The sequence below is a fragment of the Notothenia rossii genome (assembly GCF_949606895.1).
Source record: "Notothenia rossii genome assembly, chromosome: 11".
Lineage (NCBI taxonomy): Eukaryota > Metazoa > Chordata > Actinopteri > Perciformes > Nototheniidae > Notothenia > Notothenia rossii.
Window position 1 is genome coordinate 25232634 of NC_136910.1, and position 27668 is coordinate 25260301.

The 27668-nt window shown below is 41.9% G+C and overlaps 1 protein-coding gene across 1 annotated transcript; it reads right to left on the bottom strand.

Moving 5' to 3' along the window:
- Positions 1–14273: 14273 nt before the first annotated feature.
- On the bottom strand, positions 14274–27664 carry naglu (N-acetylglucosaminidase, alpha). The gene is made up of 6 exons (XM_079660619.1): positions 26559–27664; positions 23552–23699; positions 21112–21258; positions 20645–20730; positions 19429–19685; positions 14274–18327 (listed from the first exon to the last, which is right to left on the bottom strand). Exons 1-6 carry the CDS (start codon positions 26969–26971, stop codon positions 17123–17125), a joined length of 2256 nt encoding a protein of 751 aa, XP_079516745.1. The 5' UTR covers positions 26972–27664; the 3' UTR covers positions 14274–17122.
- Between the last annotated feature and the right edge of the window lie 4 nt (positions 27665–27668).

The window sequence follows — 27668 nt, forward strand, 5'->3', positions numbered from 1 at the left end:
CTTGAGGCGTCTACAATTTTTGAGATTGTGCAGAAAAGCCCCCGAAGCGCCTTGGATCATCCAATCATCCGTGAAAATGTCTTTATCAATAAGAGTTTGGTCGATCATCTGTAAAATTGAGAGTTTAAAAAAAAGTTCTTTAAGCTTTGTAGCTTTTTCATCTATCATTTCCAACCAGGCAGCAAGAGGTCAAATTTTAGAATAAGTAAGTTTGTCATGATTTTACAGAATAAGTCAAAAGTATAGTTTGTCAGAAAAAATAAATAAAATATGGAAAAGTCATTGTGTACAATAGTATGTTGAAAATCAAAAAAAGAAACTCAATTCACTACAAATTAATGAATATTTTACCACGTTCTAAAGTTTTTGAATCCATTAAAGAAAACCCCATTCCTTACAAAGTACTTCATATTATACCCTTTTTTAAGTGTTGCGTACATCAAAGTGTATCTAAAAGTATCTTGGTAGCAGAAAATAACTAAAATATGTAAGATTATCAGAAAAAAACCCATTGTTTAACTCACTGGTTCTCAACGGGGGCGGTACCGCCCCCCAGGGGGCGTTCAGAGAACATCGGGGGGCGCTGGAAGCAATATTTTTGAAAGGGGGGCGTTGAGGTGTTCTTGGGGGGCGTTCACGCATAATGTCTTTTTGTCATGAAAAACGCTGGCCACAGCGTCTTTTCCTGTACAAAAAGCAGCTGTCAGCATCTTTTGTTGCCACACTCTGCTTGCGATTGGTCAGCTGTCCGCAGTGTTATTACGGGTACGTTCGTAAATGCACGAACGGTCAGTCCGCTCGGACAACCCGTCTGTTCCGCCAGAGCACCCAGCTGTGAGCGCTCAGAGCGCAGCCCTCTGGACTGTGGAACGGGGACGCTCGGAGCGCTCGGAGCGCATTTACGAACGTACCCTACAAAAAGCAGCCGGGAGCGGACCGGAAGTCGTTGTAATTTTGGGATCGCGACTGTTAATAATCTGTGTCACTTTGTTAAATTTTGATATGTTTTGATATGACAAATTCCACTAACAGATTCGAACTAAGTGGTCAGTTTATGAAAATAATACCCGTTTCTATGTCTGCTACGACATGGAAGAGCTGGCTAGCCAGGCTGCTCCACACAGAGCTCTGTTTGTTCAAAATTACAACAACTTCTGGTCCGATCCCGGCACGATGTCTTGTCATGTCACCAGCTAGCCCTCTAGCCTTTGCCGCCATATCGTGACACTACCCCCCCCCCCCTAAATATTAGCATCATAAAACAACAAAAATCATATCACACCAGCAAAATGGCCGCGAAAAAGATAAAATGCAGACAGTACTGTATTGAATATCTTAGCTATGGCTTCATACCGTCTCCTACCAATGCACAACTCCCAATGTGTTTACTTTGCGAACATGTATTTTCCAATGAGGGAATGAAACCCTCACGTTTAAAGGACCACCTTACCAAGATCCACCCGGATAAGGCAGATAAGGAGCGTCCGTTCTTCCAGGCCCTCAAAGAGAAACATGGTAGGAGCACCATCAGCAGTCTCTTCGCTAGGAAGACCACCCAGACTGATAGCGGGCTAATAGCGTCATATAACATCTCCTTGCTGATAGCCAAATGTGGGCAGCCGTTCACAATCGGAGAGAAGTTGGTACTCCCTGCCATCAAAGAGGTCATATCTACTGTGATGGAGCGTGATCCCACACAGGTGCTGAAATCCATCCCACTCAGTAATGACACCGTAGCACGCAGGATTGATGAAATGGGCGCTGATACAGAGGAGCAGCTGTGTGCCATCCTGCGGGAAACTCCATTCAGCCTTCAGCTGGATGAGACAACCACTTCTGACAACAATGTTCTGTTGATGGCCTATGTCCGCTATAGCACCTCCAACAGTCAGGAGATGGCTGAGGAATTTTTATTTTCCAAATATCTGGTCACAGACACCAAGGGCCAGACCATTTTTAATGCACTGGATGCTTATCTACAGGAGAAGTCAATCCCGATCAACAACATCCTCGCATGTGCTACTGACGGTGCCCCTTCCATGGTTGGCAGGTACCGTGGCTTCACCACTCTGCTGAAGGAGCAGGTCCCGCATGTCCTCACAGTCCACTGTGTTTTGCACCTCCACAACCTTGTGGCCAAATCTAAAAGTCCACCTCTCCACGAGTCTCTCAATGTTGCAGTAAAGGCAATAAACAAAATAAAAGCCCACGCCCTGAATAACAGATTGTTCCGACAGCTGTGTCAGGAAAATGATGAGACCTTTGAGCGTCTTCTTCTCCACACTGATGTCCGCTGGCTCTCAAAAGGAAACGGCCTTGCTCGTTTTTGTGAGCTGTTTGACAGCATCGTGGAGTTCCTGGAGGAGGTGGATGCAGCACTCTGGGAACAGGTGTCATCCAGCCGCTGCGACATCATGTACCTCGCAGACTTCTTTGGCAAAATGAATGAAGTCACGCTGAAGCTCCAAGGAAAAGGAGTTACTCTGATCCAGAGCAAGGCGGTCATCCACAGTCTCACCTCCAGGCTGGATCTATACTGGCAGAGCATGGCAGGAGGCAGTTTGCTCATTTCCCGCTGTTGACCAAGGTGATCTAGCCTAGGCTACTAAATAATGATAATAATAAATAATACATGTAATAAATGTAGGCTACTCTATGCAACACTATATTTGTGTTCCTGGTTAGTATAAATAACTTATGTTCTGAATGTATTATGAGAATAAAGAAACATCAATTAGTAAACTAATTAGCAATAAAATAACCAGTTTAAAGTCGGATGGTAACATTCTGCACCGATAACAATTTCCTGGTTATACTCATTGCAGGTGTCTGAGGCTCTTACCGATGAGCGCCTCCTCATTTACACAGACCACCTGAGGATGGTGAATGCCGACTTGAAGATCCGCTTCAGAGATCTTTTGGACCTCGATGTTCCCACCTGGGTGGTGCAGCCCTTTCAGGCGGACGTGGCGGAATGCGAGCCAGCAATACAGGAGCATCTCATCGACATCCAGAGTGACGATGATGTCGAGGCTATTTTCCGCACCTCTGGCTGGGGCAACATGTGGGTCAAATACTCTCAGCGTTACCCGGCTCTCTGGGAGAAAGCGAGGCTGCTTCTTCTGGCTTTCCCAACCACATACCTCGTGGAGCAGGGATTCAGCCAGGTCCTCCACATGCAGTCCAAGTACCGCAATCGCTTGAACTTGACGGCCTCAGGTGCACTGCGACTGAAACTAAGTTCTCTGCAACCCGCAGTGAAGAAACTGGCAGAGAACCACCAAGCGCAGGGCTCACACTAACCTTCCCCCCCCCGCAATTTGGCGAAATGCAACACCTTTCCGACCTGTTAGTTCTGTAGGCCTAATGTACAGTTTTGTAGCCTACTGTTTGTTCTGCACTGGACATGTGTGAAATTGCTGCTGTTCCGTAGCAGTCTGTTTGTATTCTCTGCTCTTGTCTGAGTTTGTTTAACACTCATAAATATCATTTTTATTCACATTCACATGCATTTTCTGCTCTCTGGTAAACTAATGATAATGATATTCCAACTGCCCAGTTAAATCAAATCTATTATTTGGCATTCAGTGACATGCTTTTTAAATGATATAACACAGAATATTAGTCAACATTAATATTCAGGGAAGAAAATAAGTCTACTTTTTTTGATGGGGGGCTGTAAGAGACCTGGATAATGGACAGGGGGGCGCTGGCCCAAAAAAGGTTGAGAACCCCTGGTTTAACTGAACAAGTGTTTTAAAAAAACGGCCAATAAAAAGAAAACAAATTCCTTACAAAGTACTTCATATTCTACCAGTTGTTAAGTGTTGCATACATCAAAGTGTGTCTAAATGTATCTTAGTAACACAAGAAAAAGAGAAAAAAGCATTGATGTTAACAAAACTGGATTGATCCACTGAAATAGCGTTAAAATCACAAAGTGGCTTTAAAGAAAATGTATTCAGACAAAAGTATTTTATTTTCAAAAATGTTTAAGGTTTTGCATACATAAAAAGTGTATCTTGGGGACTTCCGGTTTACACATGAGGCGATAAGCAACTAAGAAGAGGAGCTCCCGGACAAATAAGTTCAAAAAGGAAGAAAACCCCAATAAACGTGATTCGAAGTTGGAAGAATAGGTCATGAGCAAATTAGTAAATAAGAAAGGAATGGAGAAAAAGACGAAAGCCGAAAAACAGCCGGGAGAGATGCAGGTCCAGATGGAACACAGTCAGCCGCTAACGGCTAACGCTAAAGCTAGCTACGACGAGCAACCTAGCTGGGTGTCGGCGCTGCAGACTAGCTTAGATGCCATGCGGGATAAACTCGAGAAAGCCCAGCACAACATGGATGCTAAACTGGATCAAATTGGCAGCCAGATGGAAGAAAATCTAAGAGGAGTACGTGAAGAAATGGGAAAACTGAGAGAATATATGGACAAACACGGAGAAGATATGAAGCAAGGGCTTGATAGCTTCAGAGAGGAAACAAATAGAAAATTCGAGACCGCCGAGGCGGAGATGCAGGCCCAAAAGAAGGATATGGAGATCCTTGAAGAGCGTACGGCTGGGGTCGAGGAGTGGAGTACCGACGTCCAGGACATTATTACGGCCTCTCTTGAACAACAAACCAAGCTCCAAGATAAGCTGTCCAACATAGAAGGGAGGTCGAGAAGAAATAATATACGAATCTGGGGGTTGAAGGAGGGAATAGAGGGAGACTCGGTCTCCGAGTACGTCGACAGGTTAATTCACAAGGAGCTGGGAATGTCGGAGGATATTAAGTTGGAGATTCAAACAGCGCACAGGGCACCTGCTTCAAAACCACAACCAGACAAACCCCCAAGAGCCATTATTGTCAACTTCTTGAGGTTCGAGGTCAAGGAGAATGTCATTAAGACGGCCTGGAGAACGGCGATGGAAGTGAAGGGACGGAGAGTGACATTCGACCACGATTATTCTTCTGAGGTGGCGGTTAAACGTCGGAAATATGCGGGGCTCAAGAGAATTCTCAAAGATAAAGGGATTCGTTTTCAATCTCCAATGGACACACTGAGGGTTTACTGGAACGAAGGAACGATAGTGTATAAGAGTGCTCAGGACGCGGCTAGGGCGATGCGGCAGAGAGGCTGGCAGGTGCCGGACCCGGGAGTAGAGAGACCTACGCTGCTGCAGAGACTGGAGGCAGCGCGCAAGTGGACCAGACTTCGGAGACGAGAGCGGGGAGACAACAACGAGATGGGAGTGAGGGAAGACCGGCACCGTATCGAGGGTGTTGATGAGTAGTCTATGAGGGAACAAGATACGGCGTTGAAAAGACAGAAGGATGAGGTGACGGGCCACGGCGATCAGAAAAAGACAGCACAGACACAAACAGATTTAACCAAGTTACTTATAAATGCTATAGCCTTTTATTTTTGTGCCACTTTGAAACACTGCAGTGAGTGAGTAAGTAAGATTGTTATTTGTTTTTATAAAAGGAACCTGTATGGATATGTATGCAGGATGGGGAATTATTTATCTATAACATTTTACGATTTGATTCGGACTAATCTAAAGAAGTGCTAATTCACTAGAAACATAGAATCACATCCGTCGCCAATACAGAGACCAGGGGTTTAAAGACTGTATCAAAAATGTTCACAAAGTTCCGGCCGGGAGCTCCGGAGTTTAAACCACACGCTGGACAATTATAGTGAGCTTGGGAGATCAGCCTCAGGAGAGATCTCCGCCACTAGGGGGGGCCCTCTCACTAGGAGAGGCCTTACCTTCCACCCACCAGCGGGGGAAAGGGGGATATTTTTAAAAACCCAGAAAACCTTGGAAGACCAAGTTCTGATGTTTAATTTGTATTTGTTTAGCTTAGCGGTTGCTGCTACTATATATATTGTGTTTTGTGACATGGAGGGAATGAAAAGATGCTTTGAAGGGAAATATAATGCAACGTAGGGGAATCAAAATGGTGTCGTTAAATGTCAATGGTTTGAACAATCCGATTAAAAGGGGGAAAGTATTAACCAAATTTAGAAAGGACGAGATGCAGGTTATCTTATTGCAAGAAACTCACCTATCAGTACAAGAACATGAAAAACTGAAAAGGTATGGATATAACAACACATTTTATAGTTCATTTAAGCAAGGTAGGAGAGGGGTGGCTACACTAATTGGGAACTCAGTAAAATTTGAAATAAACAAAGAAATATATGACAGAGAGGGGAGGTATGTGGTGATCAAGGGGAAAATGGAAGGACAAATGGTTACACTAATTAATGTTTACGCCCCACTGGACAGCGATAAGACTTTTTTTAAGGAATTGTTTGATATCATAGTTGTGGAAATGGAAGGAATCCTGATTTGCGGGGGGGACTTCAATGTGGTACTAAACTATGATTTGGATACAACAAGTACAAGGAAGGCTAAGACGCACATTGTCAGATACATGAACATACAACTGAGGGAACTAGGAATCACAGATATATGGAGAGATATACACACACTAGACTAGATAGAGACTACACACACTACTCACACCCACACTCAGTCTACTCTAGGATAGATTACTTTTTTTATGTCAAAGGGAGATAAATATAGGGTAGAAGACTGTAGAATAGGTGTTACAGACCTGTCTGACCATAGTGCAATATATCTAACATTGAATCTAAATGGTAGGAGGAAGAACACTGTCTGGAGATTGAATGTGGGTCTATTAAACAATAAGGGGTTAGTGGAAGAAATAAAGAGAGAGATAATCAGATATAAGGAGGAAAATGATAACGGGGAAGTAGACCCAACTATTCTGTGGGATGCACTAAAGGCAGTATTAAGGGGGAAACTAATAGCACAAACAGCACACCTTAAAAGAACCAGACTGGAACTCTATCAAAATTTAACTGGGAAACTAAAAGAATTAGAGAGGCAACATAAAAATACAAATGACCCAGAGACACTTAGGAAGGTTAAGGACATTAGAGGGAAGATAGAAAATATATTATTAATAGAGGTGGAGAAGAAAGCTAGGTTTGTAAAGCAGGCATATTATGAAGGGGGGCCCAAAGCAAATAAATTATTGGCTAGAAAGATAAGGGCACAACAAACATTAAACACTATACATAAGATTAGGAATCCTAAAACCAATGAGTTACTTAGAGAGCCGGAGGAAATAGAGAGAGCATTTGAGGATTATTATAGGACACTATATGCACAACCAACTGCAGCAGAGGAAGAGAATATGAAGGCATTTTTAGAGGGGCTGGACCTACCATCGATAGGAGAAGAACAGAATAGGTTATTGAACTCAGATATTACAGAAAAAGAGATGGGGGATGCAATTAGTAGAATGAAAAATAGTAAGTCACCAGGCAGCGACGGGCTGCCATCCGAATTTTATAAGATATTCAAATCGGAATTAAGCCCCTTACTGTTGGCATCATTTAAATATACTATGAAAGAGAACAAAACTCCCCCGTCATGGAAAGAGGCTATCATTACTACAATTCCCAAGGAAGGCAAGGATAAAGAATTATGTAGTAGCTTTAGACCAATATCCATACTTAATGTAGACTACAAGATGTATACGTCCATAATTTCGAAAAGATTTGAGACATTCATGCCCGACATTATAGATGAGGACCAGACTGGTTTTATTCGAGGGAGACAGACACAAGATAATATAAGGAAAACAATTCATATAGTGGAGGAGGCCTAAAGAAGGGGAGACAGTGCAATTTTAGTGAGTATAGATGCAGAACAAGCTTTTGATAGTGTGAACTGGGTCTATTTGTATAATGTCTTAGAAAAGTTTGGATTTAATGAAAAGTCAATCAAATGTATAAAATCATTGTATCATGAACCAACAGCTAGAGTGAAAGTGAACGGTAGTCTGACGGATCGGATTAAATTAGAGAGGTCGACAAGACAGGGCTGCTGTCTCTCCCCAACACTTTTTGATATCTTCATCGAACCATTGGCCCAAGCAATTAGGCAGAACCAGAATATAAAGGGGGTTGAGGCAGGAGGTTTAGAACACAAATTGGGACTATTTGCGGACGACTTGATAGCATACATGGGGCAACCAGACGTGGGCTTCCCGATACTGATGGATTTACTGGAGGAATATGGACAATACTCAGGGAACAAACTAAACGTGACAAAGACACAGATTTTAGCACTAAACTACACACCAACACCAGAGATCAAAGACAAATACAGAATTAGATGGAACATGGATACAATTAAATATTTAGGGGTTAACATCACAAAAGGGTTAGACAAATTATACAATGCAAATTATACACAGATCAATCAGAATGTCAAGCGGGATTTATGTAGGTGGACAATACAGACCTTAGACCTTAGTTCAAGGATTGAAATAGTTAAAGTGAATATACTGCCTAGGCTACTGTACCTTTACCAATCACTACCTATATCTATTCCACAAAGTCAATTTATGGAATGGGATAAATTGATTTTGAGGTTTATTTTGGGGGGGGAAAGGCCCAGGATTAGGCTTGCGACACTGCAGCTACCCAAAGGGAGAGGAGGATTGGCAGTGCCGAGTTTCCAGGATTATTATTATGCAGCACAAATCAAAACAGTGGCATGCTGGTGTAATATGGAATACGTAGCTAAATGGAAGGACATCGAAACAAATTGGGAAAACTACCAGATTCAAAAACTACTCGGGGATAAAGAATTATTCAGGACAAAGGAAAACGTATTAGACCCAATCACAAAATTCACTTTAAACACTTGGAACACGGTACTAAAGAGATACAAAATAGGAAAACAGACAAAGATTTTGAGATGGATAACAAATGATAATAAATTCCAGCCGGGAAAAGAAGATGTAGGTTTTAAACGATGGGCCCGAGGGGGCATCACAGCAATATGTAGGATGGTGGAAAAAGGGGAAATGCAGAGTTTTCAATATCTAAGAGATAAGTTCGATCTGGAAAGGGGTGACCATTTTAGATACTTACAGGTGAGAGACTATTATATAAAAGAAATAAAAATGGATAAAAACACTAAACAAAATGGGGTAATTAAGGTAATGATTGAAGCATATGAGGGAAGAAAGGCAGGGTGATTTCAGCTCTATATCAAGCTCTGTTGGAGAGTAGGGGGAATTCAACTCTATATATAAAAGAAAAGTGGGAGAAAGAACTCGGGATTGATATGACAGAGGAAGAATGGTATAATGTATGTAGAGTGCAGCATTCAACTACTGGGTCAAGGGTATGGAGGGAATTTGGGTGGAAAAACATAATCAGATACTTCATAACCCCAAAGATAAAAGGGAGGTATGCCCAGGAACAGAACGCATGTTGGAGGCAATGCGGCGAGGTGGGGGCAGACCACACACACATTTTTTTTAAATGCCAAAAGATGAAGGGATACTGGGAGGAAGTATGGCGAGTATTGAAGGGGATATTAGGTTATGAGGTTCCTAAGACCGGCCTGATGTTATACTTGGGGAATCTGGTGCAGGAAAACACACAGGGTGGGGACAGATACCTGATTAAGGTGCTGCTGGCTGCAAGGAAGAAAACAATTACCAGAGCATGGTACAAAGCAGATCCACCTACAAAGGAGCAATGGCTGGGAGTAGTACAGGAAATATTTGATATGGAGAGATTCACACACATATTGAGGGTCCAGGAAGGGAAATTTGAGTCCAAATGGGAAAAATGGGTTGAATATAAAAGAAAAATGAACGACACCACAAATTGAGAGTTGGAACCAGACCATGATGTTGCATTAAAATAGGATAGAAAGCTTCCATGTCACTGTTTGCTTGTTTTTATTATTATTTGTATTTTCTTTTTTCTTCTTCAATGGGTTTCTAATTCAAGTGTATACTGAACTATATGTGGTTTTGTATGTTTATAAAAATGTCAATAAAAATGTAAGCGAAAAAAAAAGAAAAAAAAGTGTATCTTACAGTTCCTTTGTGAGAGAATTACACACAAATCTGCCCAGTGTCAGTAAAAAGTGTTAAAATCACAAACTTGCCTTTTAGATAAACAGTCTTTAAGAAAAAATATAATGAGACAATGTACTTCATTTTCTAGTTTTAAGGTTTTGCATACCTCAAAGTGTGTCTAAAAGTATCTTGGCAAGAGAAAAAAAAAAAGTACTAATCTGCCTTGGCCATTAAAAAGAAACCAAATTCCTTACAAAGTACTTCATATTTCTACCAGTTGTTAAGTGTTACATACATCAAAGTCTGTCTAGAAGTATCTTAGTAACACAAGAAAAGAGAAAAAAGCATTGATGTCAACAAAAACTGGAATGTTCCATTGAAATAGCGTTAAAATCAAAAGTACCTTTAAAGAAAATGTATTCATGTTTAAGGTTTTGCATACATAAAAAGTGTATCTTACAGTTCCTTTGTGAGAGAATTACACACAAATCTGCCGAGTTACAGTAAAAAAAGTGCTAAAAATCACAAACTTACCTTTTAGCGAAACAGTCTTTAAGAAAAAATCTAATCAGACAATGTACTTCATTTTCTAGTTTTAAGGTTTTGCATACCTCAAAGTGTGTCTAAAAGTATCTTGGCAAGAGAAAAAAGCCAAAATCTGCCTAGGCCATTAAAAAGAAACCGAATTCCTTACAAAATACTTCATATTCTACCAGTTGTTAAGTGTTGCATACATCAAAGTCTGTCTAAAAGTATCTTAGTAACACAAGAAAAGAGAAAAAAAAGAAAAAAGCCAAATATCTGCCTAATGTCAGTAAATAACAACCGGTGGTTTACTCCGTTACCTTAAATAATTGATTTAAAAATACTGCTGCTAGTTTTAAGGTTTTTCATACCTCAAAGTGTGTGTAAAAGTATCTTGGCAAGAGATAAAAGCCATAATCTTCCTAGGCCATTACAATAAAAACGAGTTCCTTAGTTGTGTTGGTGGGTTAGCATCAGACCTGTTGAAGGGGGGCGTTACAGGGGGACGATTCTGTCTGGCTCTCTGAGGGATGGTGTGTGAGAGGATCACTGAAGATCAAACTTAGATCAGCACTTGTCGCAGAAGGTAGGCTGAGTGTAAACTCCATCGAGGGGAGGTTTTGGTACACTGATGGCTGGCTTACGCTGCACACTCCATCACCTTTTAACAAGAGAGTAAGTATATAAAACGTTATTTGGGATATTTTACACATCAGCAAAAAAAAACATATTTGATTTGAAAAATAAGCTAGATACAAACACATACAGTTTTAAATACATATATACTCACTTTCCACAGGGAATTAATCATATGGGGTTCCACCAAAAGAGTTAATCCTCTCTAATATTCCAATTCGTATTTGGTTCAGACTTCCCTGAACTGAGACACACACAAAAAAGATTTGATTAAAAATCTACACCACATTATTTGTACATAGAGGGGTACTTTCCCCAAGGCTTCTAAATCATTACGAGCCATAGTGCTGTTACAAAAATAAAAACAACAGATGCACAGAGGTTGTTTAACACACACCAAGCAACATTAAATAATTACATGATATTATAAAATAAAAATAAAAAGTACTTACCAGAGTTTTTCAAGATCAGATACAGGTCAAGAAAACGCATAGAGGAAGTATGGTGCTGGCTCATTAGCCCTCTCACTCTTCTTAGAAAGATCCTGTGCATTTTTACAGTTTAACTCCTATCCCCTTATAAACCAAAATAACAATAGCCCTTAATTAACACTAATCATTTTAAAAACCTTAAATCTAATTTAGAGAGGACAACTAAAGTGTAAGGTGACTGTTTTAAACTAATTCCATCACTCTGTCTACTGGCATTACAACAACAACAAATCAGAGAGAGATGGCAGGAAGGGGGGAGACAGTCTCACTGTGTTTTAGAGAGAACAATACAAGTGTAAGGTAACTGTTCTTAAATTCCATCCCCCTCTGTCTACTGATAAGCTAGCAGGAAGGGGGGAGGAGGACAGGATCACACACACACACACACACACACACACACACACACACACACACACACACACGCGCGCGCGCGCGCGCGCACACACACACACACACACACACACACACACACACACACACACACACACGGGTCCACATGTCACTTTTTATGCATACTATGTGATGCGATGGAAACAACATTTTATTTATTTATTTAAGGCGCTACAGTGGGGGCTTTTTCACACCTGTGAATACACATCACCCCCTCCTATCGACGGATCTCACACCTACTCGGGATATCACACCTCGGCCAAATGGGAGGCGGGACTTAGCCCATTTACATAATTGGGGGAGGTGTGACTTGTCACTTTGTTATGCATACTAATGAGACGAATGCGGCATGAATATAACTACTCACTGATCTAAACTCGCTGATTGTGTATAAAGTAGCCCAAACTAGAGCAGCTACAACAGTCAAATGCTGCTTATTGATGGTGTTCTCAAAAATCTGACCTGCCATAGGATCTGTAATCCTGGAGATCCCCCTGACCACTAACACAACCTGGGTGGCTAAAAGTCTTGAAATGTCATATTTAATCTTAGAAACAATGAATGATATTCAGAATGCCTTCACTTATTCCAGTCTTTCTGAAGTTGCAAACCTGTCTGTATTAACATCAGAGGAGAGGGCAGAAAGTGACGAGAGATGTCACTGTGCCATTGCAATTATTATACTTTTATTTGTATTATTAACTGTTTTAAAGTCTATGAGACTTTATCGATGTCAATCTGAAAAGATAGATATTTTTATTTTCTCGTTTTCCTCAAATACTCCTCATTTTGTGATTAGTGTTACGTGATATTTTAAGAAGAAAATGGTAATACTGTAGAGCTTTCTACACTCGAATTTGAAATGAGCATTTTTACAGTGTGGTATTAGTAATTGACTGACTGACCACTCTGAGTAGTTCTTGCGCCACAGAATATCATCGTTATTGATATAAAATACCCATATTCGAAAGGAATGTGTAAACGTAAAGCTAGTCACTGACAACGCCACCTCCTGCTAAGGGGCAGGAGGAACCCGTGGGCCCTAAATGTAAGTCGTGGACCGATTTTAAAGCTTCCCTTAATAGGTTCAATTATGACAGAGGCATGAATTCCAAAAATATATGTAGCTTTATTTAACAAATGTTGGAAACAGTTTAAATGTCAATTCATGTAAAGTGTTAAAATGGCAAATATAATTCAACAGGTATATAAGTTGCCCTCCTCAGTTGGGCAGGCCCGGTCAGCTGGGTGGCAGTGCCTGCTAATCGTGAGGGATAAAAACAAGAAAAGCCACACACCAAAACAACGAAAGCATGTCCACAATCTCTATAAAATAATAACAGTGAGATATTTAGCATACGGAGAAGAAAGTGTCACACCGTGCAGTCCCCACACTGAAGGCAGGCAGCGTTCCACCCGGGCTCAGGCCTACGCCGCAGAGGAGCGCAACCTAAAAACACAAACAATAAAAATGATTATATTGCCATACACTGCACATGAAGAAAATGAACAAGAAAATACAAAAAAAAACTAGAACAGTGGCTGGCCTGGTCCTTTTGAAAAGGAAACAACATAACATGTTAGTTGCCAGCCTCATTCACCAACTCAATATGAAACGAAAGTTAAAACAAGGCATACTTTCACAGAGTAGATTTCCAACTCAGCTTAATCCTGCCGGGGAAATGGAAATGGTCACTTAATATCCCGGGTAGCTGGGCCGGTTTTGTACATTAAGCTCTGTAAAACATACAAATAGGTTGCTTAAAACACAATTAAAAACGTCGGTTTAAAACGCCATTTAAAAGAAAATTGCTCGTAACAGACCCGGTCTTGTGCCTGTCGGGAGAGTTTCCCTCAGTCAACGGTAAAATCTCGTCTTGCACTCGCCCTAATAAAAACCCAAACTAAATGAGCCACTTGTATAAGTTAATTTAAAAGACCATAAAAACACCTTAAAACTGTTATTCCTACCTTTGTGAGAGGGAGAAGACCAGTGACCGTAAAGCCAAGAGAGACTTTCTTGAACTGACGGCAAACTTTTTATGACTTCCTGTTTACCCGATCACCGGTGATGTGACCGCATCAGGTGACACCGTCAGGTGAGAATGACGTCAGATTCCCACAGAATGTAAGTATTCATTTATGATTTCACATAACGTCCAGACGTTTCATGGTTTTTAATGTTGAGCAGCGAGAGCCTTTATTTGGAGCATGTTCTCTCTCTCTGTGTGTGTGTGTGTGTGTGTGTGTGTGTGTGTGTGTGTGTGTGTGTTATATTACCATTGACCACACACACACAAGACAGAGGTGGAGAATTAAAACATTGTATTATTAGTCACAGCCTTTAGACTTTCTGACATGCCTGAGTTGAATAATCACAACAGTAATTTATGAAAATACAAAAATAGCATTCATACAATAAAGAATCTATTCTACATGTAGCGTTTGTTCGCAAATGAATAAAAAAAAAAAAAACACTAAACCAATCATTCTAAAAGAAAGTTGTCAATACATTTTGTACATGTGGAATGTCTCAGGTAAACATCATATAAAAATATATTTAAAAAGAAAAAGGCACCAAGTGCCAAGTTGTTATAGCAATTATTCAGAAATAAACAATCCCTGTTTATAAAACTCTACAGAAACGTATTGTGTAATGGTCCGACCTCACGACAACACAAGCATGTCATGGTAAATTAAGTACACAATTATTGTGCATGATCAAAGACATCCACATGAACTATGATGTCTGTGCTGCACTCAGTCCAGTCAGTTTGCTAAGAATGATATATTTAAATCTACTTTGAACTGATGTGCATGGTCTGAAAATGAGTTTTTTTTTTATTGGCCAGTGACGAGCCGTCAGGGCCCTTATTCTAAAAAATAATATTTGAAAACATTAAAAAAAAAACATTTTTTTTAAATATTATTTTTTATATTTTTTTGTTGTTAGATTTTTCATTAGTTTTACCAAAATAACTTGATTTAAAATTGTATTTAAAATAACATTTCCAAAGAAATAAATCCTTCGACTCTGCCTGTTCAGTTTCGGTTGGAATGTGAAGGGTTAAATGCCGTCTCTGCGAGTTATGTGAAGACGGGAGGGCTTGTTGGTCCCTCTCTACATTCACAGAGGGCCCGCTATAGTAACTCAATGAGAGAGTAATGTCAAATGACAGTAATCATATCTTCCGTCTAAATGGGCGAGCTTTATTTTCGCGGACTTTATGACAAGTTCCGCAAGCGGTGCAGTGATGCGTCCTTAAACCCGGAAGTAAGCTTTGCTCGGATTCCCTCGACAAAAAGCAATGGGATTTCTCCATAGGATTTTGGAAAATAGCTCGAAATAAGGTCTGAAGAAAACGAACCTGTTAGATAAATGCACCTTTTGTTCAGCCAGATAATATCCACATGTCTACCCTACTTTTATTATTTTCGAATCATAAATCTAATCGATAGATTTATGATCGATAGATTTATGATTAGCATAAGTTCGTTCATGATGGCTCACTTCAGTGATGGTTAATAATTTCGCAACGATGTCATCACTGAGTCATTTTCAAGATTGAGTTACAATGATAAACTGGAGTGGCAAAGGATCAGCTGAATGACCCCCAAGTGCTTCATCCAAAAGGACAGGAGGATGGACTTTATGTTTAAGTGATTTGATCATCAAAGGTAGGCCCAAGTCATTTTCAATGTGGGCCGCCGCGCCGACTTAATTCATTTGTAATTGTTACTTGGCTGTGGGTGCCCTGTCATGATGGGTCTTTATATAAATGGTGTTGTTTTGTGAGGTAGAGGGTCGCTGTCATTGATGCGTTTTGCACCCTGGGCCGCTGTTTTGATATTTCGCTGAAGTATACGCTGTGACGTAGTATCTCTTCTTTTTAAGAGGGAAGGGGGGGGTGTCAGAGGGCCTAGGTATATAAGTCACGGCTCGCCACTGTTATTGGCTAAAGGTTTCCTGTGGGTCAAACAACTCAAACCCCATCTTCCACCTTAATGTAGTGCCTCGGATTAAAAGAACAACTCTAGATCATGTAGAAAGAAAAGAGGAAATGAGTTGATCAGGTGCAGGGGAGTTTAGCCTAGCTTAGCATTAAGACTCGAAGCAGGGAACAGCTAGTCTGATTCTGAAACCTGTTCTGAAATGTAAAAAAACATTTATTTAATTCTGAACCTACTTTGAATCATCCTCCAGATTCCTGAAGTCATTACAGTGCCATGTTTTGAGACATTGTTCCTGTACAGAGACAAACACCTGGGCCAAGTGACTATCTGGAGAACCAGGCTATAGCAAGAGATGCGATGCAGATCAAACCGTTAGGAACTAGTTCCACATCCCAACTCTTCCTGAACCCAAAATGTTGTCTTTTGGGGTATATGTTAAACAAAATACACTGTGTAATTTACATAATACTTTGGACAGAGCTAAGCTAGCTATTTTCCCCTGCTTGCAGTCTTTATGCTATGCTAAGCTAACCAGAGCAGTGGAATTAAAAACAGTACTAAGGGACGCACACATGAAATGCCAAAAAAGGGAACCATTGTAAACATTCTTATGTAAGAGTGGTGCAGGGATGAGTCCTCAAACCTGGAAACAAGTCTGCATTTTACCAGTAACAAGTATCCTCGTCTGTTTTCGGAATGTATTGTTTGTTTTTACTTCTGCCGATTGCATATGCCTCAACTATTATAAAAGTTGTGTTAATATGTGGAGATTATCCAGCTGAAAAAACATGGAAGTATCAAAAAAGTGTTATTGCCACAGATCTTACTTTCTGCAATATTCCAATTTTAAATGTTTTATGTGAAAATCCTATTACTTTTTTTGAGGGAGCCCATGCAATGGTTGGCCTACATACATTTGTCATCACTGCACCACTCATAACACTTTTGTTTTTGCTGAACTTGTGTTTGATAAGGCTTGATTGAATATTTCTAAAGTGTGAATGTAAAGTAAAAGTATTTGTTCCCTTCATCATACTCAGCTATCCACTGATTTGGCTATGTATGCAAAACAGATTGTTCCTGCAAATCCAGGTGTTAGAGTTTCCATTTCAAAATGTTTTGGGACAGCCATGGAAAACTGGAGGTGGAGACATTCTTCTTGCTGTGACTTGAGACAAGTTTTTCCAAAATGAATCCTCTGCTCACTATAGTCTCTTCAAGGCCTGGGGGTAGTACTTGAGGAAGATCCTGCGGGCGATCTCGTACGTGTCGCCCTGAGGCTTGGTCGGATATTTTCGGGCATTGTAAATGAACCCCTTCTCCACCTGGAACACGGCCTGGTTAAAGGTGTCCTGCTTGTATGGCCGTCCAGTGTCCAGACAGTCTACCAGGGTTTCAACGAAAAGACCCCATCTCTGGGCGTAGTAGTCCTCCATGAGGCCCCCCCACTCTTTGCTGGCGTAGTCAAGGATCTCACCGCTGGGACCCCACAGAGTGAGCTGGTTCCTGGCATTCATGTCGTACAGCTGGGCTTCCTTCTCATCCAGTGCGAAGGAGCGGGCCCTCTCCAGCCATGTCCCCAACAGGAAGTTGCGGTCGCTGCTCAGCAGACGGTTGAGTTCAGGCAGGAGGTCGTACACCAGCACCCCCCCCGAAGTCAGCAGCTCCGGCAGCTTCTGGTTCTTGAAAGCATCTGCGATATCCTGGTAGAAGCTTGTTGTCAGGACTTGTAGGACCTGCCGAGTCACGTCCACGAGATCGCAGTGAAAAGTCTCCTTGGACATGAGGGACGGAGCTGCCTCGATGATTAGTTTCCAGGCTTTAAACAAATCAGCCGGGTCGTACCACCGGTCAGCGTTCATGTGGAGAGAGGGTCTGTGCACCAGGGGGCTGTGGTTGTGGTTTTTGTAGTGTGGCACGGTGCAGTTGTAGACGCTGGCGAACAGGAGCCTCCACGCCGCCGTCAGGCTGTCCTGCGTGCTTCCGTAGCGACGGATAGCGTACAGCGACACCCACTTCGACAGGTTGACCGGCTCCTTACGCCACGCCAGCTCGCTCATCAGCTCGTACATCACCGGATTCTGCTCAATGCCCTCGGGTGTCATGCCTATGCCAACCAGGGTGGAGTTTGGGAACTGTAAGGCTTTGAAGGGCCCCGAGTTCATGCTCTCCACTGTGCCAAAGAATCCGCTGTTGCCCCCAAAGTTCTGCAGCATGCACCAGATGAAGGGCTGCCCGTAGAAAGACTCTGTGTAGGAGAAAATTGGCTCCGTCTCTGCAAACAGGTCCAACACGATCATTCTGCCCAGAGGCACTCCGTGTAGTAGAGCCTGAATCTGGGCCGGCTTCCAGAACGCTGTGTCACTGAAGAACAGCCAGCCCTGCATCAGCCAGATCGCCTGAGGATCAACTGGGGACAAAACATGAGATTTAGACGAGGGGCAAGAAGGTGACAGTTCTCCAGCATGGCTGAAAAGTCAGCGAGATACTAAAGCGGCTTTCTGTGTAGGAGAATCGAACAACAGGCAGGGTTGAGTTACTATAAATGTAATCCATTACAACTACTAGTCATATTTTCAACAATGCAATCAGTAAGCTAATACCACAGGTACAAAGTAATGTAACCTGATTACTTTCAGCTACTTTTGGTTACCTTGATATCAAATGAAATGTAAATACATAAGAGAGAAAGGAATAACGATAAGATGTGTTCCACTTAGAGGTATTATGTAAAGCGGGGTGCCCATTACGTCGATCGCAAAGGTAGTGTGGGTAGATCGCATGGCGTTGAAAAAAATATATATATATACATTTTGCCACTTGATTGACGTACAGGTAAGCCAGTCTGAGTTGTATTGTGCCATACAGGTTCATGCAGTTATGAGGGGGGCCTCACCTCCTCATCTGAAGCGTAAATGCCACAGTTTATCCGCCGTTTACTCCACTAGCACCCCCCCTCGCGCTCGCGACACAGATTGGGCAGGGGCGGCCCTGTAGGTAGATCTTTTGGGCTTGGTCATTTTAAAAGTAGCTCCCAAGCTGAAAAAGTGTGGGCACCCCTAAAAGCAACAAAACAATATGAAAAGAAGAAAACTGGATATTTTTTATCAAAAATATGTCACCTTAAATTATAGGCAAGGCCTACATAATAGTATAGTTTACAAATTACTACTAATTTAATAATTACTATTACTAATTATTACTTGTAATTCTTGTAATTGTATGTCTTGTCTACCCATCATAAATTGATATTTATTTTAAAATGTATTGTTGATTATTGAAATGTTGTTATCCTGCTTGCAATCCCCGTTTTTGAAAAATGTATCAGTAAAGTACTGTTTATGTAGTGAAGACAGTATTTTTTGTGTCCTGGTTACGTAATCCTGTTACATGTAATCCGTTACTCCCTAAGCCTGACAACAGGTCATAATCGGGTCATCAGTTGTTTCACTTGTCACATCAATTCTGGCAGGAAGCGTTCGATCAGGACATTAGTGGTCTAGACGCTCACCTGCGGTCATGGAGGCAAAGACGGAGCGGCTGACTGCTGACAGGTAGGCGGGGTCAGAGGAGGGGGGGGTCATCTCGTTGAAGGTGTCAGTGTTGTAGATGTGATCTGTTCCAAACTGTTTCACCACCTGAGACAGGTAGAGGGAGCCAATCTGCAGGAACAGAGGGTCCCGGGGGTCTAAGACGTAGGAGCACGAGTAGCTGCAGTTGAAGTGAGCCCAGGGGCCCAGCCTGGTCACATTGGCTTCTGGGAACAGCCTGAAACACAGGAAACACCTCAGAGGTTAGAGCTGAATCTGCACCTCACTGGGTCCAGCCATATTATCTTGACAGAAGTATCAGTATTAGGGCTCCCGATCTGAAAACGGAGTGGGATTCATTTGACAGACTTTGCAATTGCGATATGATTTATAGTTATAGAGGGATTGATCAATTTCTCATTATCATTGAAACACATCTGCTCCAAACAAATATGTAAACATTTTGTATGCTGGGTTATCTCTGCAGCAACACAACACTTCCTTTCAAATTTAATTTTAACACAGCGTTTGTTTACAAATATTGGGCTTCCTTGGATTTGGATATTGGGCTAGTCCATGCGGTGATTCTCATAGAATTGCGATTGCATGTGCAGACCTCAACTGTAACAGCATAACTGTCCCTCGAACAGTGAATGTGAAGCATTTGGTCTGCATGATAGAAAGATGATACTATAATAATGAAGTTGAGTTTGTGAGAAATCCTTAAGCTGATCACGTTCATCAAGTTCAGGAGTTGTTATCTTGTATCTTGTGGGAGGCTGTGGCTCAGTGGGGAGTGTGCTGAACTTCGAATCAGGGGTTAGCAAGTTCGAGTCCCACTGAAGTCAGCATGTCGTTGTGTCCCTGAGACACTTCACCCCAAATTGCTCCTGTGGCGATTGCCCACAGTACTGAATGTATGTTAGTCGCTTTAGATAAAAGCGTCTAACAAGTGTAATGTAATGTATATTCATATAAGATCAATGAATTAAGCTTATTGAATTGAAGCTTGTGAACAATTCGCAGTTAACAGCTGTTATTCCAACAATCAGATTATTATTCATATCAACATTTAGGAAAACTAAGTATGGGATTGTTCTCAGCAGGTGACTTATATTAAATTACTTTAGATATCCCTGTTAGTACGAGCCTACAAAATATCAGCAGTATAGGAAAACCTAAACCAGCATGAGTCACCTGAGGATTCCAGCGGGAATGTTCCCAGAGAAGGCCGGCAGCACGGGAATCATGCCGAAGGATCTCATCCGCTCCAAGATTTTAAACTTTAAAAAGAGAGAAAAACAAAAAAGGTTTAATCCACTAACTAATGTGAACAGTTCAATTCTACCTTCTCATAAAGTGGATTAGATCAATTAGTTTGTTGTCACTGTTTGAAATCTTCACAAAAACCGTTTGTGAGTGCAACGGTATCGTAAAAAGAGAAAATACCTCTGAAGCCACTATTATGTACAATAGTGATGTGTTAATAGTTTGTGTTTTAAAAAGATAAGACATACTGCAGTTTGTAACTGGTCTGCTTTCAGCACATTCACTCAATCTCACTCATGTGTTTGTCACTACCACTTGGTGGTGCCAGAGTTATAAAAACATGATTCTAGTCATAGTGGCTTCATCTGTGTTGACAGGAATGGACGGCTCAGTACTTGGAGGAAGAGCTGGTTCACGTGCCAGGACTGAGGCAGGGGCCCTCCAAACTTGAAAAGGTTCCCCATTCGGTTCCAGGCCAGGAACGCGGGGCCGGAGAAGAACTCCTCGATCTCTGACTGGTTCAACCCGAGAGCCCTGTAAACCTGAAGGACACAACAAGATAATAAGTTCATGTTCACATATCAATATCAATATCATGCTTCTATGGTAGCAAAGGTCAAATTAAATTACAATTTATCTTCCTGATCCTGTTAATGACTGGCTTTACAGTGGAGCAGTGATGACGTGTTGTTGAAGGAGGAACATCATGAGCACTTCCTCCACAGAAAGCAAGGGGAGTTTGAAATTGGATTTTAGATTATAGCAGAAAACAAGGTCTGTGGCAAACATTTGTTTATGATGCTTACATGTTTTGTTTAGTAGGATAATGTCCACATATTAACAAACAAGTGTAAATGCAATTACCAGAAGTAAAAAAAATAACGTTAGGCTAAAAACAAATGTCATTCACATGGCTGAGCATTACCATTGCTCAGCTAAAGGCGGCTAATGTCCTGCTTGATGACCTTTAGTGGTCTCATTTACTCCCTTTCCTAAGACACATTGAGGCTTCAGATGTTCACCAGTGGGGTATTTACTGAAATACATTTTATGTCGTGCAACAAAACATGAATATCTCTTCTGTTTGTGTAAAAAACGAATTATATTGACTTTGAGAGTGAACCGGAAAGTGCTAAAAATGCTTGTAGCTTCCTTCTGACTTCACGCTCCCCCCCCCTGAGGAAACCAGGCTGCACAAGGGGAAGCAGAAACCGTGCAGGGAACCCAAGAATTTTAAGACACTGTGCTTCTGGGGGAGAGGGGTAAGGAAATGTAACGGAGGTGATCTTTGGGGCCATAGATCTCGGCCTCCGTTACGGATTGAGTAGCTTTGTTGGTGGCGAAGTGTATGTAGTTTGTGCATCAGTATGTGTTTTAGTTTGTATGTCTCCGTTTTCTGGTTTTATGTTGAAAAGTGTTCCCCTTCCCCCATGTCTGTTGCGGCTGATTGTGTGCACCTGGTGCCCTGTGTTGTCTCCTCCCCCCCACCTGTGTCTAATTGCTGATTAGTGTGTGTGGATATTTGGGCTCTGGGGTTTTTCTGTTTGGGAGAGGTGTGTGAGATCCTTGTGGCTGGTGACTGTTCGCACGGGAACAGCAGGATTGAGGCTGTGTCCTGTGCTCGAGTGTAATAAATGCCCACACCGGGTTATCATTTTGGACGTTCTGCCTCTGCCTCCTTGCTTGGTCGGGCCGCTCAATTGTCAGCGTCACAATTGGTGTCAGAAGTGGGATTGACCAAGTGAGGAGGTGAAAATGATGGAGGAACTGAGGGAGATGATGAGATCACTCCTGCAGCTTCAGGCAGCCTGTGAGCAGCAGTTTGCACAGGTACAGGAACGGGAATCCATGATGGAAGAGGAACGGAGACTCCGGAAGCAAGACGGCAGATTGGCTAAAAGCACGACAGGCACTAACTCTGCCGCTGAGGCATCAAAGGTCCTGGCGGAGAACCGGAGATTGGTGCAAGAGCAGAAAGAGGAGGAGCTCCGGTTACAGAGGGAGGAAGAGAAGAAGGTGAGAAAGGAAGAGGAAATGCGCTTAGCGGAGGAGGCTCGTTTGATACGTCTGGAGGAGGAGGAGAAGAAAATCAAAGACGAGGAAGATGCTTTTCTAGCCGAGGAGGAGCGGGTGAAAAGGGCCGAAAAGATCCGTCAGGAGAGAGAGCGCGTCAGGCAGCAGAACCAGCAGGAGCGCCAAAAGGAAGAATGGAAAGCTTCCTTCTGACTTCACGCTCCCCCCCCCCCCCCCGAGGAAACCAGGCTGCACAAGGGGAAGCAGAAACCGTGCAGGGAACCCAAGAATTTTAAGACACTGTGCCTCTGGAGGAGAGGGGTAAGGAAATGTAACGGAGGTGATCTTTGGGGCCATAGATCTCGGCCTCCGTTACGGATTGAGTAGCTTTGTTGGTGGCGAAGTGTATGTAGTTTGTGCATCAGTATGTGTTTTAGTTTGTATGTCTCTGTTTGCTGGTTTTATGTTGAAAAGTGTTCCCCTTCCCCCATGTCTTTTACGGCTGATAGTGTCCACCTGGTGCCCTGTGTTGTCTCCTGATTACTACTGATTAGTGCTTGGTCGGGCCGCTCAATTTTCATCGTCACAATGCTAACTAATTTGTCGACTCATTCCTTCACCACTGTTTTTGCTCTCAGAATAATGGATCTACTGATTTAATCCCTTATCAATATTTAGCCCTTTTCAAAAAAGCATGTTAGACAAAATATAGATATTCAAATCAATCTTAACGCTTACAGTACATTGACCCTAAGGAGTGTTTGTAAGCAGCGTCCCCAGTGTTTGATGTTGTTTCTGTAAGGAGTCACTCTGAGCCCTCACCTCTTGCCACAGGGCCTCCTGGCCAGTGAAGGCCAGCGGCAGGTTGATCCCATTGAGAGCCATCCAGTCGATCTCTCTCTCCCATCTGGGCCAGTCCCACCACACAGAGGAGTAGCTGAACGTGCACACGTTCTGGTAATACCTGAATCTAGATACAAAACTGTTATTTTAAAACTGTCTTAAATAGGCCCACAGGTGATAAATACTGAACAGGTATGAAAAAATAGTAATCATCCTAAACTTTTTAGAGCTTGAGCCATATTGTGGACTAACAATCCAGTATGCTGACCTCTTATTCAACTGTGATCTTTGTTTAAACTGTCCCTCACATGTCTTCCAACTTTATTACATTGTGGATGAATAATGACTGGCAGTCAGTGCTTGGACAGTTAAATGCTTCCCTTTGGACTGAAAATAAAACCATAACCTACACTGCAACTGTGCTGACTTCAGATATTCTCAGACAGGTTTAATGTTGAAACCTCATGCCCTTTATCGTCACTGTTTCATTACAACACTAATGGGAACAGAGACAATGGAAAAGTGTCCAAATACATTCTTAAACAGATTCCTTTTGACCATGGTCATTTCCCACACCAACACTGCTGAGTGTTCGCACTACACCTCTTTGTTACATAATTGTGTAACAGATATTTTAATTGTCAATTTCTATTGAATTTGTTGCTAAAACAATGTACAGTTAAATCAAACAGGCACTGTTGTTTTTAAGCCTCAGTTTCCGGCAGCTGCTAAATAAGCCAAGCTTCCAACTGGCTCTTCGCCATCAAGTTATACTCATGGGAAAGTAAAGTGTGCCATGCCTGCATGGCTTCTTCAATCTAACGACTGTGCACATGCCATTACTGGTGTGAACTGAGGCAGCTCTAATGCACAACCGATAATTGAAAGGAAGGGTACTTTAAAGGGCCCGGGCGCAGCACAAGTGTCCATAGTCCTCACATTAAACAATGAAAAGTAATGTGTGACAACGCTCCATTTGTCATGCACTCATGGGTTGGGATTTGCACCCAAACACTGCCATCATAGAGTTCAACACAGACATCACATGGCACACATCGGAGGGCAGCAGTGTGAGTGGATCTGGTGGGAAAACAACTTTTGCAACAAAGTTTTTTGCTGACGTCAGTACATTTGCAATCAGAGCGTACACAGGTTATACAATAGGAGAAGTATTTACAAATGCAACAGCCACACCATTGTTTGGCTTTTGACTACATAATGCATAAACAAACAACTATAATAGGGATCCTTTTTAATAATGTTATATAAAGTTATTTGTTTTTATAGCACATGCAACTATAATTGTGTTTTCTATCTAATCCATCTATCTATTGTAGCATACTGTTGGCGCGGAGTGATACGTAGTGGTGTGTGTCTGGATGCATAGAGGCACTGTATTACCATGGCTGAAGACGTATTAAGTCAATAAAGTTGCCTTATCTGAAATTAAAGCAATGTCATCCAGTCAGTTACACATATAAAAAGGAATATTACATCTACAACACTTGAATGTCAAAGTACTAAATTATAAAGGGTATTGTTTTATTATTTGTTTATTTTTAAATCATTCAATTACTATAGACACATAAGCCTACTCTATAAAGAAATGTGTTTTTATTAAAAGGTCACCCATTATGCAAAATCCACTTGTTCATGTCTCTTCTAACATGTGTCCCCTCTGTGTAAAGAGATTCTGAAAGTTTCAGGAAAAAATATATTCTCTCTTTTTGTCCTGATCAATTTATATAAAAACCTGTCTGAAACCGAGCTGATCAGATTTTGGCCACTTTATGATGTCATAACGATGTTTTGGATGTGTTCTTATTTATGTACTGCAGTGAGAGATGCCAACTGAATTTCGTTACACTGATGTGTGATGACAATAAAGATATTCTATTCTATAGTTTAATCTTTAACACATTACAGGTTTGTTTAGTGTGACCCAAACAAAAAGAAAAAAATGTAATAACGTAACCAGATGAGTGATTACAGCGCCCGGTATCATTTTACACACATTTGTATCATACAGATGCAGGACTTACACACGCCTGTTATCTGATCGACAGGTCCGTCCGCACGCACTCTCCAGCCGAAACTCTAATAAGCGTTCATTCACAAACTAAATCAGGAGACCTTTAACGTTTTACGTCCGATTCGCTCCTTTGTTCCTCGCTGTACACAGCTCCAGTTTGGGCATTGGCCTGTCATCAGATTGTATTTGTTGTTGCTGCTGCAGCGGAAGTTTAGTACAATTATTTTTGATTAAATACTCCGAATCTCTACCCTCCATAATTGCACTTGCTTCAGTTGCTTGCTACTTTCTAACGGCGGTGAGAGTGGTGTAGTGACGCTATTTTTTCTATATTAGATTTATGATTCGAAAATTATAAAAGTAGGGTAGACATGTGGATATTATCCGACTGAACAAAACGTGCATTTACCAAACAGGTTCGTTTTCCACTGACCTTTTTTCGAGCTATTTTCCAAAATCCTATGGAGAAATCCCATTGCTATTTTTGTCGAAGGAAACCGAGCGCAGCTTACTTCCGCTTTTTGGGACGCGTCGCTGCACCACTAAGTTGATGCGATTTGATTGGATTGTGAGGCAAGGGAAGCCAGCCGCCTCTGGCTTCCCTTGGCATGGCCCTGACCAATCACAGGTTGGCAGGGGCATGACGTGAGCCTCATCTGATTGGTCAATCCCTCCATTTTTTTCACCAAGGGAAGCAAATTTCGGCTGGCCTCCTCTCCCAACAGAGTGCAATCTACTGTTTCACCATAACATCTAGAGGGGCGCTGTTTCACTCTTTGTAAAATACTCAATGAGAATGGGGGAGAGACGGGCCGGCAGCAACACACAAAGAATTTCCGAAACTAAACGAAGTGTTTTTATTTATTTATTAAAATTATAACTACAATCCGAAAAAACAGGGGAAGCCTGGCTTCCCTTGGCCTCCAGGAGAAAACGCCACTGGTGTTTACTGACCTGTGCTGGGTGTTGATGCGCAGGACGCCGGTGACCCTCGGAAGAGGACGGGGCACATCCAGCTGGTCACCGGACCAGGAAACATGGCAGTTGCAGAAATATTTCAAATAGTTGTATATACCAGTAGCCACGGCCACTCCGCTGCTGCCTGTAGCGTATATCTTATTGTTCCTGGTGGACCTGAGCTCACACACATCCAGGCTGTCGTTGGAAAGGCTCCGGTTGACTGACACTATGAACTCCGTGGACCTGTTCCCCAGCAGCCGCTTCAGCAGCTCCACCACCGCTCTGCCCTGGCTTTTTTCGCTGGCTTTCGGTTTTAAGTGGTCTAGAGTTGGGAACTTACAAAAGGCAGTTACAAAAAGACAAAACACGACAACCAGCGCCAGACTGTATCCGCTTCTGTGTGACATTTTGAACCCCTGACCAATGAATCCAGTTTCCCACCGAAGCACAGGTTTAAAAACAACTTTATTTCTTCATTTGCATATAACCAGGAAGCTTTGGGTGACTGAAAAGCTGCAGGCCAATCAAAGAGAGAGCTGTTGCCGTGTATAATTTACAGCCAATCAGAGGATGCGGTTCGCATTGCAAACCACTCCTATGAGAAACCACTGTTTGTCATGTGATCATTCTGTCATATGATGGTAATATTACAAAAGTGGCCTAATTTCAGGAGCAAGCTTGATGTAATATGATCATGTAATAAAAGCACAATGTAAAACCTTGTAAAATGGTTCTCATGTTTGCTTGTAAACTTTAAGGGTTACTAGCATTTAGTAGGCTACTTTGGTACAAATTAGAATCAGGCACTTCTGATTACTGCTGACATAGCCATCAGTCAGACATGTCATGATGTCTTAATCAATAGTGCACATGCATACACTTTCTGCACAATAAGCACAGTGATGCCTCTAAACAGCAGAAGATTACAGAATGAAAACAGTAAACTGTGTGCAATGGCTACTGATCAAACAACCAAATCAAAATCTTTATGAGGTCAAACACCTGTATTTATTTACATGGTGATGTTAATGGTTAACCTATTATGGAAAGCAATAACCTACCTCCAATACTGAAGTACAGTTTTAATGTACTTCTCGTTTTTTT